Raw genomic sequence first — 18,037 nt, 5'->3', positions numbered from 1 at the left:
TTTCACTGCGTCTTTCACTCCACGATCTATATTTGAGGGCCCACTATCGCAGACAAATTACGGTTATACGTGTACTACTGAGCTTCGGGTATATACCGCTCGTTTTGCCTGTTCGATCGTTATTCGCTCGAGTGAAGCAGCTATGCTATCTAGCATCGTCGGTACGAACTATTTGGTGTTCGACCGAAATCCTCTTCCTGCAGCACTTTAGTAGTGATTATTCTATTCTGTGGAGGCAGAAAAGCATTGTAAAATGGTCAAAAATAGAATAAGAACGCCAGAGCTGCCCCTTTGCTCTTATCGTTTCGGTTGTCTCCTAATTGCGAACAGTCCTAATTCCGAACAGTGCCTAAACCATCCTTATCGCGAACAGTCCTATTTGCGAACAGTGCCTAAACCATCCTAATTGCGAACAGTGCCTAAACTATCCTTATCGCGAACAGTCCTAATTGCGAACAGTGCCTAAACCATCCTAATTGCGAACAGTCCTAATTGCGAACAGTGCCTAAACCATCCTAATTGCGAACAGTGCCTAAACCATCCTAATTGCGAACAGTCCTAATTGCGAACAGTGCCTAAACCATCCTAGTTGCGAACAGTCCTAATTGCGAACAGTGCCTAAACCATCCTAATTGCGAACAGTTCTAATTGCGATCAGTGCCTAAACCATCCTAATTGCGAACACATAAAAATGAGGTAATACTTCCATGTCCTAATTGCGAACGCACGTAACTGAAAACCCTGTTTTCAAAAACAAATAAGAGTAGTGACTCAGAGAGACAGCTGGTTTGACCAGCAACAATAGCCAACCTGATTGACTTATCATGATGGATGATTTTTTTTCTTTCATTTTCTTTGACGAAAAAGTGGCTAGGGGCACTAACAGGTATGAGGGAATTGATGGTATACATAAATTTTAAGTACAGTGTCATATGTTTTGAAATTCGAATTTGAAATTAATAATTATATTATTAAATGACGAAGCTCTTTTCAGTTAAGAAGTGTGCAGTATGTAGTCGTTATATAAAATAGGCCACCCTTTTATTATTAAATTATTTATACTACGCAACGACTTTAATCATGTCGAATTATCTATGTTCCAACAAGGCTCTGACCAGTCTCGAAGTCCCCGAAAAATTCATTAAAAAGACATAGGAACTGGATGAGAAAGTTGTAGGTCCAAAGGCGGAAATTCTGTTCGCGATTATGACACTGCCCTTCGAGGATAATCCTGTTTAGGCAGGAAGTGTTCGCAATTAGGACTGTTCGCAACTAGGGCTGTTCGCAATTAGGACGACACCATCGTTTCACGTGTTAAGTTGTTATTAGGATGATGACGTCATCGTCTTGTAATGAAGGGGTCCGGTTGCGATACCCGGTGGAAGCACATAAGTGATGGGATTCAACTTTAAACCTTACTCTCGATTATTCTATCTATACATGAAGTGAAAATACTCGATCTCTTATTAGCATTCATATTATTATGACATTACTCATTGTCTACCTATTTTCCCTACTATATTTTTGTCGGTAACGGGAATCGAACCTACGACGGCTGTGATTTTACTACATATACGGCGCGCTAACCAACTTCTGCACGCCACTGCATATGATTAACGAATTATAATCGGTAATGAAGCATATCCCGCAGTATTTAATACATAGAAAGGTCAGATATGTATTATACTAATTGTTAATTCTACATAATTATGCACTTCATTTTCCTTATAGCCCATTTACCGGCATTAATCCTACATAAACAACGTCACACATTGCAAAACAAATAACACAAGCATGCAAGAAAACACGACAGAGCTGAACCGTGAAAAGAAAGTGGAAAAATTACATCCCGGCTAAAACTTCATTCTCAAAATTCTAGGGCATACGAATATCAAACGCAGTTACGCATAAAATGTGTCATACAAGCACCAGTGCGTGTCACGTGTAGCAGGAACAACGCGCATCCGTTAGTGTCATCTTGAAAAGAGGAAGACCTACTGGGAATGCAAATCAGACGATTTTTAAAAGAAAAAAATCATTCACCTTGGAAGTCAATTAAGACATCAGTGCGTGGAGGGAAGTCGGCGCGTGTGGCGGTGAGCAGCTGGTGTAAATTGCGAACGAAAACAGCAATCGAAGCCAAAGAAAACTGACAAACGCTTCAACGCTAAACGGACTAGTAAAAAAAAAAGTGTACAGGAGCGTTTAGAGTATGAGACAAGGCTTGGCAACGTCGCTCCAAAGCGTTTCAAACGGAATTCGTCTTGGCTGCATTGCATTTACGTAGCTCTATATTTTTTTTCACGTCTTCTTTTTCTCCCTGGATTATAAGACAGTCGTTTTGTGATCTGTGTGGATTTATCTCTGTCGAGAGATCAGCCAGTTGCTGTTGTAAACTGAACGCACTTCACACCATCTCGTGAGGGCGAATTATGCGTACATACTGTGATATCTGTGCACCGAGTGATAACGTATTGTGGTAGTGTAAGAAACTAAAGCGAAGAAGAGTCTGTTATGGGTTCTTGCGAAAAACTGTGCGATTACAGTGAGGTTTATCATCCAATGGCTGAACAGTTTACAATTGAGCAACCAAGTCGCGAGAGTTATTGGTTGCTGATTGTTGAGTCCTTCAAACAGAAGTAAGTATTTTAAGACGCCGATGTTTTCTTTACAATAACTATGCCACATAGGCGTCTGGAGACCCTCTGATTATGGGGGGGGGGGGCAAAAGCCTCGATGGAATTTCAGTCGGGGAAGAAAACCCTCATTTTATAATTTTATATCACTTGTTTTAGTTTCATTGCATTGATGAGTATATGTATGTATGTATGTATGTGTATGTATGTATGTGTAATTATATATATATAATGCAGCAACATAGAGGCATCATAACGAATAAATAAATTGTCTGTGAAATGTACCGAGCAAGAAAATTTTAGATCCAAATTTTTACAAACTGAAAACAATATCGATTTAATATGGCACAAACAATTTCATGGGGCGCCATGGCATTCTGTTTTCCATTTTTCTTTCATTTAGATCGTTCGGCGCCCAGGGCCAACTCCCTCTAGCTACGACTATCAACTTGACAAGACTGTAAGAATAGCAGGTATTGCGAGCGAAATGACCAAGAAAATTTTACGTAATGTTTTTTTATTTGTAGAAAATTTGATATCGATGATGGCAATGGCTCCTTTGTGCCCCCCTCCCCCCCTTGCAGGTGATCTTGGGGCCGTCTGGAAGAAATAATGCAAGAAAGACGTGAAAACTAATTCCATCTTGTCCTGCTACTCTTAGATTCTACTAGTCTTGCTTTCTTTTACCTCAACTTTTGCCCCCCTAGGTTGGGGAGGAGGGGCAATGCCCATTATCCCCTGTGGTTGCGCCACTGCACCCTCTTTTCCCTCAGTTGCTTTGAACTTTAATCGTCTTGAAAATACTTTATTTTCTTTAAGAGTATAATATCGTATAATAATAACGGCGATAAGATTCCTCTACACTAAATTTCTAGGTGAAAGTATAATACTGTAGGGACATGGACGTCTGGAAGGGGGGGCAACAATGGCCATACCTCCCCCATAAAAAGCGAATATCAACCTAAACGTATATATTTCACACATATAATTTGATTTCAGTCATAGTAATTTACATTAATTATTATAATGAGGATGCAGGAATGAGATAATTTCAAATTCAAGAGGTGTTTTTTTGAAGGGGCAACACTATTATCGGGGTAATATGCCCCATGGAAAAATACATTGTTTGTCTTTCAGTGGAAAACATCGGCGGACGTTGATTAGAGGGGAGCATTGCACCCCCTTGCGCCCCCCCCGTGCGCACGCCTATGTTATGCCATTCTGGCCTGAACTTAGTTTTGTGCAAGCTGCATGTTTTGATCTCGTATATTCACTATTTTCGGTAAAATCTGCACGTTACTATCTTTTAGAACAACTGGCGTCGTTGGGAAAATACCAGTGTAAATATTCTGTCTGACATCCGTTTGGGTTCGTTTAATTCGGTTGTCTAGAGGGCTCCAAGTCTGTTCTAGTTATGGAGTATTGTTACCTCCACATGCACGCACTCTTACAGTTAACAGCATGAATAGGTACGTTGAATTCTGGGTAACAGTGTCGCTGCAGAGGCGTACCACGGCCGAGTTTCGGGGGACGCGATTCGATGGGGGAAAGGGAAGGGATTGCCAAAGTTCCATCTATTAAACTAAAGCAAGGACTGATATATTGCATATTATGCCTCAAAAAAAGAAATGTAAAGGATGTCCCAATTTATTAACGTGAAAAAATTATTTTGTTTTCATGAAATGGCATGTATTTATACATCATTACAAAGATTTTGCCAGTTAAGTATGGAAAACAATATCTGCCATATGTGCCCCCACGACTTGCTCTGCATGTAGTCACTCTATTCATGAAATTACTGATGACTCTGACTCAGACTTGCTCCTCTTTGCTGATGACGCATCAAATTTCTTCCTTAAATTCTGGTAGGGGCCGGGGATTGTTTTCAATGGAAGAAGTCGCAGGCTGTTAAGTCACATGATCTCGCTGGCCAGTTCTGGTCGACGTTACTCGAAAGAACTTGACCTGGAAATTAGTCGCGCAACAAGGCAATCGTCTCGTGGGAGGTGTGGCAGGTAGCGCCATCCTGCTGGAACCACAAGGGTCCAATATCCACACCATTCAAATACGACAACAAATAAAAGACAACAGTACTTAAATATATAAGAACAGTGGCGCCAACCCAACGACAACAAGACAATGGTGCGTTCTTGTTGGGACACCCTTTACAAGTGAAAGAAAAAATCCACAAGACACAGACTTCCATCTAGATAAGAAAGTATAATCTCCTCTTCTTGTATCTTGAAAATCTCTGTATTATTTAGTCAGCACTTGGAATTATATAAAAATGAATCAAAATTTGTGGTTCAAAACGGAACATTATACTATCTCTGATGAAAAGTAATTCTTGAATTCCTTCAAAAAATTTCAGCATGTAATGAATTCGAGTTCAGTTTTGAAGAATTGGGGACCTGATGCTGATAATATATACCAGTATTATATTATCGCACCCCCCCCCCACCCATGGTAAATTTACCACAACAATTATGAAGCAAGAGGAAATTCCCACACCGCAAACCAATAAAGTTGCTACATCATCATCTCTTGAATTTGCGGTTGGTGGAGGGAAAAAAACAGCATTTTTTTTTCTTTCAAGTATACCCACGTAAGTGCTCATTTTTCGAATTATTCTAACCAAGTTTGCAAATGTCTATAATACGTTTACACAAGGAAGTAATGAGATCAGAGCCTGGCCCCCGCGCTACGACACCAAGGGTCCTGGGTTCGAATCCCGGCCTGGGCATGGATGTGTGTGTGTCCATTCATCAATTTCATCATATCATCACTTATCCCCATCTTCGTAGTCAACGTGCTACAAAGAGCGAAGTAAAACAAAAGCAAATAATAAAAAAAAGAGTTCTGTAAAGAACTAAAGCGAAGAGGGTTCTGGAAATTTGATATCGTGTCAGACTGAAGATAGAATTTACTAGAGTACATACCGTGGCGTAGGACGCTGTAGGGCTTGAGGCCCTCGACGTCGAAATTAGGAAAGGTGACGATATCAAAACAAGAAGGAGGTCAGGCTCGTCGAGATGAGAAAGATTATATTTATTGTTGTCATTTATCGTCACATTTCTGCCACTTTTAACTAGTCGCGACGATAAGGATGAAATTAATGAAGGAACACTCCAAAAGAACACCCATGCCTGGATTCGAACCCGGGATTCATGGCGTCTTAGCGTGCTGTGCTAACCACTACGCCACGGAGGTTGGCTGGTTTCTCAACGAACCCGTAACCTTAACTGTCCGTTTATCCGTTTTACTGATTCTCAGAGTTTATTTTATCAAAATTTCAAAGGGGGCTGTGGCCCCATCCAGCCTCCCTCTGCGTACGCCAGTGGACATCGGGGATGAAACTTAGTAAGATAATACGTAAAACGGATAAAGGACCGTTCGGTTGTTGTTGAGAATCGGTGCTGTGCTGTTAGCGAACGTGCTCTTAGCGAACACAGTTACGGAAGGATTTACAGGTGCGTGCTGTTAGCGAACACGCAAACTTGTCCTGTCTTATTTGTCCTTGAATCTGGTCAGCATGCAAGTGTTGCCAGTGATAAGCCAACTTGCGTGGAGAAACACCTCAGTTGCTGGTGCCTCTTGACCTGACCTGACTCACCCCTGATCATTCTTCAATCGGGTCTTCCTTGTCGCGCAACAGATTTGCTACCTTGTGTTCTGACGTCAGACGAGGAATGCCTACAAGGTTAGGTTAGGTTCCATTAGCATAAATACAATGAAAAATTATTATTTAGTCCAAGAAAACTAAACATAGCTAGCCTGACCTAACAACGTAGGCATTCAGCCATGTTCCAAATTAGGCAGTGAGAACTTGGGCGTCTCTAGCGGTAAAAGGAAGAAGATTTACATGAACATCGACACCCGGATGAAAACAGCTTTGGAAGAACTGAAAATTGATAACAACATTTACAAATGTCTTAGGAAGTTGTCCTTTGTACAAAAGTAACCTAGGTTGATTAACATTTACAATTTCAATGTAAAATTTGATTTTTAAGGAAGATGAAGTATATCAATCTTTTAACAAAAACTTCCATGTAGTTAACCTAAATTGTTGAGGATCCTCCATTTAGCTAATTTAAAACACAAAATGATTATAAGATATCACTGGCAACACTTGCATGTTGACCACTTTCAAGGACAAACAAGATAGGGTAAGTTTGTGTGTTCGCTTAATCGCTAACAGCACGTACTTGCAAATCCTATCCTTCCGGTGTTCGCTAAGAGCACGGAATCTGAGAATCAATGCATGGGGCCTACGGATATTCCGGATTATGCGAAATAGGATAGTTTCTGAATTATCCGAATACTCTTTTTGTATTCACCTGATTATACGGATATAAATTTATCCAAATATCCCCTAAATATCCGTTATCCGTATTTTTGAAATCCGGATCAAGTTTAATCTTCATTTGGCCTTCCATTGATATAACCACCCTCCTTCCGTGCAGCAATCCAATTGGAAACCTGCAAATATTTTAAAATATTTGACCTTTTCAGTTCCTGGATATTCAGCCACATTTGAAACCCGGAAAAAATGCAAATGGACATTGCAATGGCAGTTTAACATGTCGTTGGTCGCCTACACAACAATGCACTTAAATTCAATTGAGCTTTCCGCCATCAATTTGGTTTGATTTTTTGATTTGATTTGGTGTTTTAAGTCCACTTTATGCGCAGTAAGGCTAATCGGGACTGGACCTACAGTTTAAAGTGGGATCCGAACCACTTGTGCCTCCACCGGGTATCGAACCCGGGACCCCTTGATTACAAGGCAATGACGCTACCACTGCGCCATCGGGGAGGCCCGCCATCAATTTGGTTGAAAGCATTTAAAGTCTCGCTCCAAATCACACGGCCATTAACACAATGGTTGTCAAAGCTTATTTTTTTACATGTTTCATGTGTTCTCGCTTTCGGTGAAATGGAAAATTCATTTTTTTATCTTAATTCTCCAACCTCAGGCATTCATAACTGTCGATATGATTTCTCTTTACTCTTTACGGTGACAGCTTGTAAAGGGTTATTCCGCGACGTGAATGCCTTTCCCCGTAAAAGAATTTGGGTCGCAAGTGACTTACCAGTTAGACAATGCAGGCAGCAGCTTTAAACAATGATTAGACGGTGATTGTTGTGCATTCTTGTTGCTTGGTGATAAATAGGGCTAGGATTTTCATGACTTAACATTTTTGTTTCTTGTCAAGGGTCATGTGTTCCCGAAACATATAGAAATTCACATTATGAAGAAACTATTTTAATTAAATTAAGGTGCTTTTATGGTCATATTTTGGCATATTTGGCCATTTCTGCATGATAGAGCATATTTTGATGAATTTTCGGTTATATTCAGCATATTTTCGCTCTTTCAAGAAATAATCAGTCATTTTCGGAGTGGATTCGTTGTTACTCCCATGTTCACTCGAAGGTTTTTGAAAATTGAAAATTTACAGAAAGTATTAATTGTGCATTTCAACTCAGGGCCCATAAAGTGAACTAAAAATAGTACGTATGTGAAAATATCTCAGCATTTAGATATTGATGTTTGAAACAGTCCAGTTATAAGGGCATATTTTTCAAATTTTAGTGCATATTTTGTAGAATTTTAGGTTATAAGAGCATACTTTATTTGGCATATTTTGGTGATTTTTAGGTCCTAGTCCTAGCCCTAGTGAAAATTATGAGTAGATGCTTAGTGTCAGGTATCACCTGGGGCATACAATATACGCGGGGCCTATGATTCAATTAATAAACAATTCATTTATATATTTCGTAAGAACAGTAAGCAGAACGTGTTGAAGATAAAACAAAGAATTATGTGAAGTTAATAACAGTTTTCAAATGTGTGTTCCATTTCGTTTCCGACTACCACTGACTGGTACCATTATATTAACTTATAAAATTGAATATGGTGAATATCTAGCCAAGTGGCAGTTTTCCATCTAACTAACTCTTTAGCCTTCTTAAACCCGAAGGTTCATGGCTGCAGCAACACAGGCCTTCCATCTGTCCCTATCTTTCCATCTTCGTCTTGGCCTTCTTTACTGGTCTCTTACTATCAGGTTTCCCAACAAGAATCCTGTAGACTCTCCTTTCCTCTCCCATTCGTGCCAGTAAGCAGAACGTGTTGAAGATAAAACAAAGAATTATGTGAAGTTAATAACAGTTTTCAAATGTGTGTTCCATTTCGTTTCCGACTACCACTGACTGGTACCATTATATTAACTTATAAAATTGAATATGGTGAATATCTAGCCAAGTGGCAGTTTTCCATCTAACTAACTCTTTAGCCTTCTTAAACCCGAAGGTTCATGGCTGCAGCAACACAGACCTTCCATCTGTCCCTATCTTTCCATCTTCGTCTTGGCCTTCTTTACTGGTCTCTTACTATCAGGTTTCCCAACAAGAATCCTGTAGACTCTCCTTTCCTCTCCCATTCGTGCCAGTAAGCAGAACGTGTTGAAGATAAAACAAAGAATTATGTGAAGTTAATAACAGTTTTCAAATGTGTGTTCCATTTCGTTTCCGACTACCACTGACTGGTACCATTATATTAACTTATAAAATTGAATATGGTGAATATCTAGCCAAGTGGCAGTTTTCCATCTAACTAACTCTTTAGCCTTCTTAAACCCGAAGGTTCATGGCTGCAGCAACACAGGCCTTCCATCTGTCCCTATCTTTCCATCTTCGTCTTGGCCTTCTTTACTGGTCTCTTACTATCAGGTTTCCCAACAAGAATCCTGTAGACTCTCCTTTCCTCTCCCATTCGTGCCACATGACCTGCCCACCTAAGTCTTCTTGATTTAATCATTCTAATAATATCTGGACACGAATACAAATTATGTAACCTTCTCCACCCACCTTACCAGTTAGACAATGCAAGCAGCAGTTTTAAACAATGATTAGACGGTGATTGTTGTGCATTCTTATTGCTTGGTGATAATTATGAGTCGATAATGCAGTTTTCCATCATATCCAATAATGTAATCTATCACAATTATTTTTGTTTGTTTTTCATTGAATTTTGACACTGCAGTGTATTTACATTGCTTCATATCAAATTATATTTTCACTACATTATTTCATTCTATAATTAAACGAATAGTGCATGTTAATTATTTATTATTGAAGTGATTGAACACTTTTTTATGTAGTACTTTTAGGGGGGCGAGGGGGCAATTGCCCCCCTCCACCTTTTGCCACTTTCGCTCACGCAATATGCTAAATCATATCTACCAAGGGAAAGCAAACTGTCCTTGCCCCCCCCCAGTTTTGGCATCTTGCCCCCCTAGATTTGGAATCCAATCGCCGCCACTGGTGTAAGTGATACGCTATAGGGTAGGTTCAAATAAATAGAAATGCAAACACATTTATACATAACATATATAGCCTACATATGCAGATTCAAACCACATAGAAAGAATCCCGTGATGCTCCACAAAGTAACGTGGAACATAAATGTAATATTTTTATTTTTCAGTACTGGTTAGTGATTTATATTTGCAAAACGTGATCTAAAGTAATGTTATGTGTCATATTTACGCCATTTTTTTTAAATATAGTTATTTTAGAGGTCATTTAAAAGATATTTTAGGTCATCAACTTCTAAGCCGTAGTCATTGCGTTTAGCAGTGTAAGATAACTGGCTTCGTCGAGCGTTACGCTAAACATTCCGCCAGAAAGATCAGCTCTGACCAGCAACCGCAGAGCATATCGTGATTATACTGAATCGTTAACTATGAAACCATTTCACTTTTTCTCTCAAATCAACCCGCCCGTTCTTGACCTTGATTGAATGTCCCATGTGATACTAACCTACCTCAAGGATATGCGTGCATGTGGTAGGTTCAAAAGAGTAGTCAACTATCAATGTGGATGTGCGCAGTAACTCAACATTTAAAAACTTGTCTCGCACGTTTCGGGCTTCACACCGAAAAATACCTCTGCAATTGTAACGAGAATATACGGCCTATTTACTTACATAAGAGGTAAAACTCTGAGTGCTGACATGAACATCAAAGCATGTTACGTATAGGTCGCTCTGGATAGTTCAAGGTTGAGATTTTTTAACTCAATGTCTGGCGTGCCTCGCGTGCGTGTTTTGTCACGGTTCTTTATTTCAAATTATGATGTGGTGAACATCAACGAACCTATTTACGCCAAGCACAATGCCGGATCTTAGAAAGGGGAGGGTGTACTTACAGCTGACATCGGAATAATAAGTGCGCACTATGCCGTGGAGTGTAGAGGGAAGGAGAGAAGGCGAGGATTAGAGAGCAAATGCAAGAAAGAAATACGGACACATATACACACACAGAGAGAGAGAAATACTCTCTCTCTTTCTCTCTCTCTCTCTCTCTCTATTTCTTTCTCACACTTTCTCTCTCCCTCTCTCGTACGTGTGTTTGTAAAGATTGATTTGGTGTTTTAAGTCCATTTTATGGACAGTAAGGCTAATCTGGACTGGACCTACAGTTTATGGTTGGTTGATTGATTGATTTGGTGTTTTAAGTCCACTTTATGCACAGTAAGGCTAATCAGTACTGGACCTGCAGTTTAAAGTGGGATCCGAACCACCACCGGGCATCGAACCCGGGACTCCTTGATTGGAAGGCAACGACGCTACCACTGCGCCATCGGGGAGGCCCTAGGACCTGCAGTTAAAAGTGGGACCCGACCCACTATGTGCCTCCAACGGTTAATTTGCTTTATTTTACTTCGCTTTTTGTGCCACTTTTGGCTAATTTACGAAGATAGGAATGAGTGATGATATGATGAAATTGATGAATGGACACTCACAAACATCCATGCCCAGGCCGAGATTCGAACCCGGGACCCCTGGCGTCGTAGCGCGATATGCTACGGGGGCCGGCGTGCCTCCATCGGGAATCGAACCCGGAACCCCTTGATTACAAGGCGATGACGCTACCACTGCTCCATTGAGGAGTCCCATTGTGTTTGTAGATAGAGAGAGAAGAAAGAGAGCGAGAGAGGGAAGGAAGAGAGAGAAATAGAGGGAGGAGGAGGTGAGAAAGATATAGGAACACAGAGAGAGAGAGAGAGAGAAAGAGAGAGTCTCCATCTTCCTCTCCTCTTTCTCCCTCCTCTCTCTTTCTCTCTCTGTCCATCCACATCTATTTTCTCTCTCTTTTCAGCACACCGGATTCGTAATAACATCCATAGGTTCGATACCTACCAGCGGCAATAAGAACGAAATTTACGATTTAGCTACTATTGATCAACAAGGTGCTGGTTATAAAAGGGCGTAGGAACATATCGATAAGTTACATGACATTGAATCTTGACTCAATTCTTTCAAGTTACATCATTGGGAAAATGCTCTTAAAAAGAGCATCGGGTACATGAAAAGATGATAAAGCATAAAGACACTGTTATAAAGGCAAGGTATGGTCACTTTCTTTCAAAATTCCTTCTTACCGCATCATCGAGAACTTCAGAGTGAGCTCACAGCGTTATCACACCAAGAGATGTTCTTTCGGTGTAGATTCTTAGTCGCAGCAGTCTGCTCCGACGATAATACAATTAAGGTAGAAATTACTGGCGAGAAGCGTAACAGCGTATTTTGCTCGCAAGGTGATGAACTCGGAAGGTGAGGGTGTGGAGGGGGAGCATTTTCACTCACACCTTTCCCATTATCTTAAACGAAATTGAAAGATTCTGAACTAAAAATGGCTGCATTCGCGTCGCCATCAAAGACGATGGATGGAACAAGATGCCTCGATTATAGAATACCCTATAATATCGAAGCGTATCTGTACAGTGCTGCCATCTCTGGTCAAGCGCTCAACTACTTTCTAGCAGTACGCGGAAGACTGCTTCTGATTGGCTCCAACATTTTAAGTGTGATTGGTTGATACTTTTTTCTTCAGTTTCGAAACAGTAGAAACTAATGTTTTAAAACAATAGTCGTTAATAAATATTAGCAATGTATTTGAAGGATGCAAGAACAACATGTAAGATAGAGACATCTGTTGGGCTGCTGCTAAACTTCTCGATGCCAGTAGAGGCGTCTTGTTCTCCACTGTCTTTGGTCTCCACTAGGTAGGCTCTCGAAATAATCTACAGGATAAATTTCCAGAACATTGGAGCAGGAATCACACACACACACACACATATATAGGGATAAACACACAAAAAAAGTCTGGACGGAGAAATAAAGATAAGAAGAGAAAAAGGACAAAAAGATTCTCAAGGATTATTTCAAGTCCATTTTATGATTGTATAAGATCATCGAGACGGGCCCTACAGTTTTCAAGTGGGATCCGAACGGGGATCCAAACCCAGAACCATAGGCGTAACTTGGCGAGGGGCAAGGGACCCCCCAAAAAATTTTCGAGTTTATTAAAAATTTACAAATTAGGGGACCTGAGGAGCAAAGTAATAAAGAGTAATATTTGTAATTTCGCAAGAGTCACAGTTATTTAGAAAATTATCCTTGACGCTGTTTTTATGGGATGGAAACCTTTTCGAGTCTCTTCCCCAAAGTTAAGGTCCAGGTCTGATTCTGCCCCCTCAAAATTAGGCCCAGTTTAATTCTGCCTCCTCAAAATTAGGCCCAGTTTGATTCTGCCCCCTCAAAGTTAGGTACCAAGTTACACCCTTGCCCAGAATCACTTGATTATAAGGTAACAGTGTTCCCACTACTCCAATACTTGTCCTGAGAGGTCCTGGTAGAAAAAGCGAGGAAGAAAGAAAGATTGAAATAGTGCAACAGGGAGAGAGAGAGAGAGAGAGAGAGAGAGAGAGAGAGAGAGAGAGAGAGAGAGAGAGAGAGAGAGAAATTATTGTTTATCAATCTGTGAAAATGTCCCTTCCTGGAAAAAGTGTTCACCTGGAAAATAGCTATGTATGTCCCCTACCTCCCGGAAAAGGCCTGCATATGACGTCTGATTTGTTTGATTGATTGAGTTGGAGTTTTAAGTCCACTTTATGCACAGTAAGACTAATCGGGACTGGACCTACAGTTTAAAGTGGGATCCGAACCACTATGTGCCTTCACCGGGTATCGAACCCGGGACGAAATATGACGTCTGAGTTGTCGTGCGTGGGTCGTTCAATATATAAGTTTCCATATGCTGTAATTTTTTTTATTTTTAAGATACATTAGAAAACTATACATACATGTGTAGGAGGATCCTTCCTCACTTCTCCACATAACCCCCATAGAGATTCAGGCATTTGTCCCACCGTTGCACCAATTTGTCCATACCCTTTGCAAGAAAATCAGGGCTCTGGCTAATGAGCACTATTCTCACATTACGCTTCACTTCTTCGTCTGTTTCGAAACGGTAACCTTGCAATTCAGACTTATTCAGACACCGGAAAAAGATGAAAATCACTCGGCGCTAAATCGGTGCTGTATGGAGGGCGGGGCAGCCGTCCCACCCCAATTCTTCAATTTTGTGTTGTGTTTGCACTGCTGAGTGTGGGCGAGCGTTATCGTCAAGAAGAATGACACCAGTTGACAGGAGACCTGGTTGCTTATGTCGAATTGCGTTTTTCAATTTATCCAATGTTTGACAATAACGGTCAGCATTAATTGTTCTTCCTCCTTCCAAAAAGTCCATCAGCAGAACGCCCTTAGCATCCATGCTTCTGAACTCATTATGACGCGAGCCCAGGTTTTCCGAACAAGCATTTACTTTTCGCCCTTGAGCGCATGCGCCTTCACGTCTGATAACAAATCGATTGTTGTTCCTTGTAGACGAAGGATGGCGCTTGTCAATCATGTGCTTCTTTTTAATGGCATTGCTTTATACAATATTTTATAGCACAGGGAAACTTATATATTGAACGTCCCTAGTATATATCTTTATGATAGGTTAACAGCGACAGGAAGAATGAACGCAGTAGTTGAAGAGATGGATCAAAGAACCCACACACACATGTACGAAAGCATTATTCGTACTACTTATGTATGAGCAAATATGCATGCACTGTGCAGTAACAATGTTAACACTGCATCTTTATTCTTCATGTAACAACAAGCATATTACTCTTTTCCCGGCCTTGAACCTCAAAGAAACAAAAGAAAATCAAACCAAGATTCAAACCGGAACCCATTGTACTGTGGTCGTTTAGCTTTCAGAAATACGAGTGTTTAATTCAGTAACTTGCACGAGCCGTGACTCCTGCCTAAATATATGGCAAAGGTGAAGTTGCCGGCAAACACGTAGTTGGCGATATCATGAGATAAATAAACCTAAGCGTAGCCTTGGACTTTTGGTACTAACGCAGAAAATCTCAGGCAAGTTTTATAGTTTCACTGACAATGCGTTTCTGCTTATTTTCCTTGTAATACAAGGAAAAGTACAAGGCATATTCACCCACTTCAAGAAGAAAAACAGGTGATTTATAGTACTTCCTTTTTATAGAAAGTTGGTCGAGTTTCTGCAAAGAATGTTTGCTAAATATGTAAATGTTGGCTTTTGTTCCTCGAACAGTTTTATTCACTTGTTTCTAACAGTCTGAATTTATCAAGTGCTCATTGTGCATTTCTTTGATATCGCATAAACATAAAACCTTGTGGCAATTGTTGTGTGCCGTTTTTTTATTGTTCTTACATTGAAAATTTAATTCTTCTTGTATGTACAGTGGGATCCATGATTATTACCATGCAATTTGTCCATCACCATCTTCGTGCACTTTTTTTGACCCGATAGGAGCTTCAAGAATTAAAAGAAAACAAAACAAGCTGTTAACAACTTCTGCACCAGCATCTTGGACAATTTGCCGAGCAATACTAGTGGATCCCACTGTACATATTGCTTGCATAGTAGAATTCTTCTTCTAGTTTACAGTTGTTACAAGCAGTGGCGGCTATTAAGGGGGGAAGTAGAGGCAGTTACCTTCCCACTTTTTTCCTGCACTATGGCCTGTTAATGCTAAGCCATGTGCCGGGCCCTGTGGCCGAGTGGTTAGCACATCGCGCTGCGACGCCAAGGGTCCCGGGTTCGAATCCTGCTCCGACTTGGTTGTTTGTGAATGTCCATTCATCAATTTCATCATTACATCACTCATCCCCATCTTCGCAAATTAGCCAAGAGGCACAAAACGCGAAGTAAAATAAACTAAATCAATCAAATCAATCAATGCTAAGCCATGTCTGCCAAGAGAAAGTAAGATTCGCCACCACTGGTAACAGATTTTGAAATGTTTTTGAAATAACGTAAACCAACGTTGAAGTATCATATCTTTCCTGTGTATATATTTGTAGTTTGATGAATGTCACAGTTACAACAATAGGATAGATTTCAATAATGTACAAATTATTAATAAATGTCTAATTAAGAAAGCGTGTGTCCTTCCGAAACGTTACTTCAATGTTTGTTTACAGTACTTTCAAAAACGCGTTTAAATGCTTCTAAAACCGAAACTATTAATATAAAGAGGATTGCAAGAATAACAAGAGGAATACTGGCGTGTTGATATAAGGATTACTACAAAATTAGACTCAGAGGCGTGCCTAAATTGGGAGTTGATGGGGCCATAGCCCCATCAAATTTTCTTAAAAAAAAGAAATAACTAAACGCAGGGAAGAATGGTAAAATACAGGGCTGATTGCTAAAAATAGAAAGCACGGCACTGATCGGATACGTAATTTTTTTTAGCTTTTATTTAAAATTGAGAACCGATTACACACACTCACACCGTACTATAGTATACATACATACAACTAAATCAAGTCTCATCTTATTATCTATTAGTACAAATATGTGGCTGTCGAGAATACACATTGGCTATTCTAATGGAAGCTGGGCAGGAATCTTGCGCATGCGCGGAAGAATATATTGGACACGATAAACACATACCACTCAGCGTAGCTGCTTTAACGAGTGCCTTACATAATGAATTGTACAGCTTCGTCTAATACATTTATGAGCAAGTTAGCACAGAAACTAACAAATAAGAAAGGAACTATTTTTTCAAAAGTCCACGTGTTTTGTTTACATTAGTTTTGCTCTTTGTTTGGATAGAGAATAGTAGTAACCTTCCTTTGGAAGTTATTATTACTTTGTAAAAAAGTAGTTTCATTACTAGTGACAACTTTCTCCAACGCAGACTGCATTACTTCACTACTTGTTGCATAGTCGCGACTTTCGTCCCGTGAAAGTGTCACGTACCGAGTTTTAGATATCTGAGCTAACTCTAGGCTCGCTTCGTGCCCCCTTTCGATTTCAATTTTCACACTGTCTGAACCTGCCACCGCTGTGTGGTGACTAAAGCAATTCGGACGCTTGAAGGTGCAAACCGTCACTTGAAACAAGGGGAACGGGGTAATCTCCTTGAAGTCAGCAGCGTGATAGCACTTTCCCTTTCGGTATCCAGCTGTGGTTTCACCAGGGACATAGACCGATGTGTTTGGCGGAGGAGGGGGTGAGGGGAGGCAAATTGGTACACACAAACCCACAAGCACAAACAGACCTATATACACGTATATCTCAATATGACTTACAAATTATATACATTGTTTTCTGGGCCTCTTGATGGCGCAGTGGTAGCGTCGTCGCCTTGTAATCAAGGGGTCCCGGGTTCGATACCCGGGTGATTCGGATTCCACTTTAAACTGTAGGTCCAGTCCCGATTAGCCTTACTGTGCACAAAGTGGACTTAAAACACCAACTCAAACCAAACATTTTTTTTCTACATGTTAATAATACTCATCACATCACTTAATATACATATACGTAGATAATTTATGTGCCATATAAAGTTATATTAATATATAACATTAGTTATGACCGTGTAAACAACAAGATGCAGTCTAGGCGATTAAAGTGGGGCGTGGGGGTCAGTTGCCCCATCTCCACTTTGGCCCTGCACAATGCTACACCTTATCTATTAAGAAAAAGTAAACTGTCCTTGCCCCTCCCCGATTTGGAACTTAATCGCCGCCACTGACAAGATATAAAAAATGGATAGTGAACTGTGACGTCAAGGCTGGTAAGATTGTGAGTTGGCTCCTTAAAGCGGTTATTATAATATTTGGTATACAGAAGGTTTTTCTAATTGAATCTAATTGTTCGAAAAACCGCCTAATTTTAAAAACGAATAACCTTATAGTATAGCCTATTTGTTGCATATCGTCGTCACCATTCTCATGCTTATATTCCTTCAAAATATGAAGCGTGAAACTACGTCAGTTTCTAGGTACAGAAAATTATGTAACGCCAATAGCCATTGGCCATTTAGATGGCTATTAAGTAGCTAATGACGTAACACATCTACTACAATTGTGACTCTAAATATTCTGTGTGGGCGCGATCTCTTGTAATTCACACTTTCTTTGTTTCAGTGGCATTAGCTATAACTGTTGTTTATAATATTTCACTAATCTTTGTAGAAGCTACATAAATGTGAGTTTTAAA

At 40.2% G+C, this 18,037-nt stretch overlaps 1 protein-coding gene across 3 annotated transcripts in view; it reads left to right on the top strand.

Annotated features, from left to right (window-relative positions):
- Nep2 (M13 family metallopeptidase neprilysin 2) overlaps positions 1 to 18,037 on the top strand; it is a 115,663-nt gene that overhangs the window by 49,777 nt on the left and 47,849 nt on the right. For 2 of the 3 annotated variants that reach the window (XM_083114796.1, XM_083114795.1), the window contains exon 1: positions 2,488 to 2,639. The exons of the other annotated variant lie outside the window; for it this stretch is intronic. In XM_083114796.1, coding sequence (XP_082970922.1) covers positions 2,515 to 2,639 — 125 coding nt within the window. In that variant the 5' untranslated portion in view covers positions 2,488 to 2,514. Of the gene's footprint in view, positions 1 to 2,487; positions 2,640 to 18,037 lie in introns of those variants that run through there. 3 annotated transcript variants of the gene reach the window in all.

The sequence above is a fragment of the Lepisma saccharinum genome, chromosome 29, assembly GCF_977018435.1.
Source record: "Lepisma saccharinum chromosome 29, izLepSacc3.1, whole genome shotgun sequence".
NCBI classification, from domain to species: domain Eukaryota; kingdom Metazoa; phylum Arthropoda; class Insecta; order Zygentoma; family Lepismatidae; genus Lepisma; species Lepisma saccharinum.
This window is presented reverse-complemented; position numbering and strand designations above follow the sequence as displayed.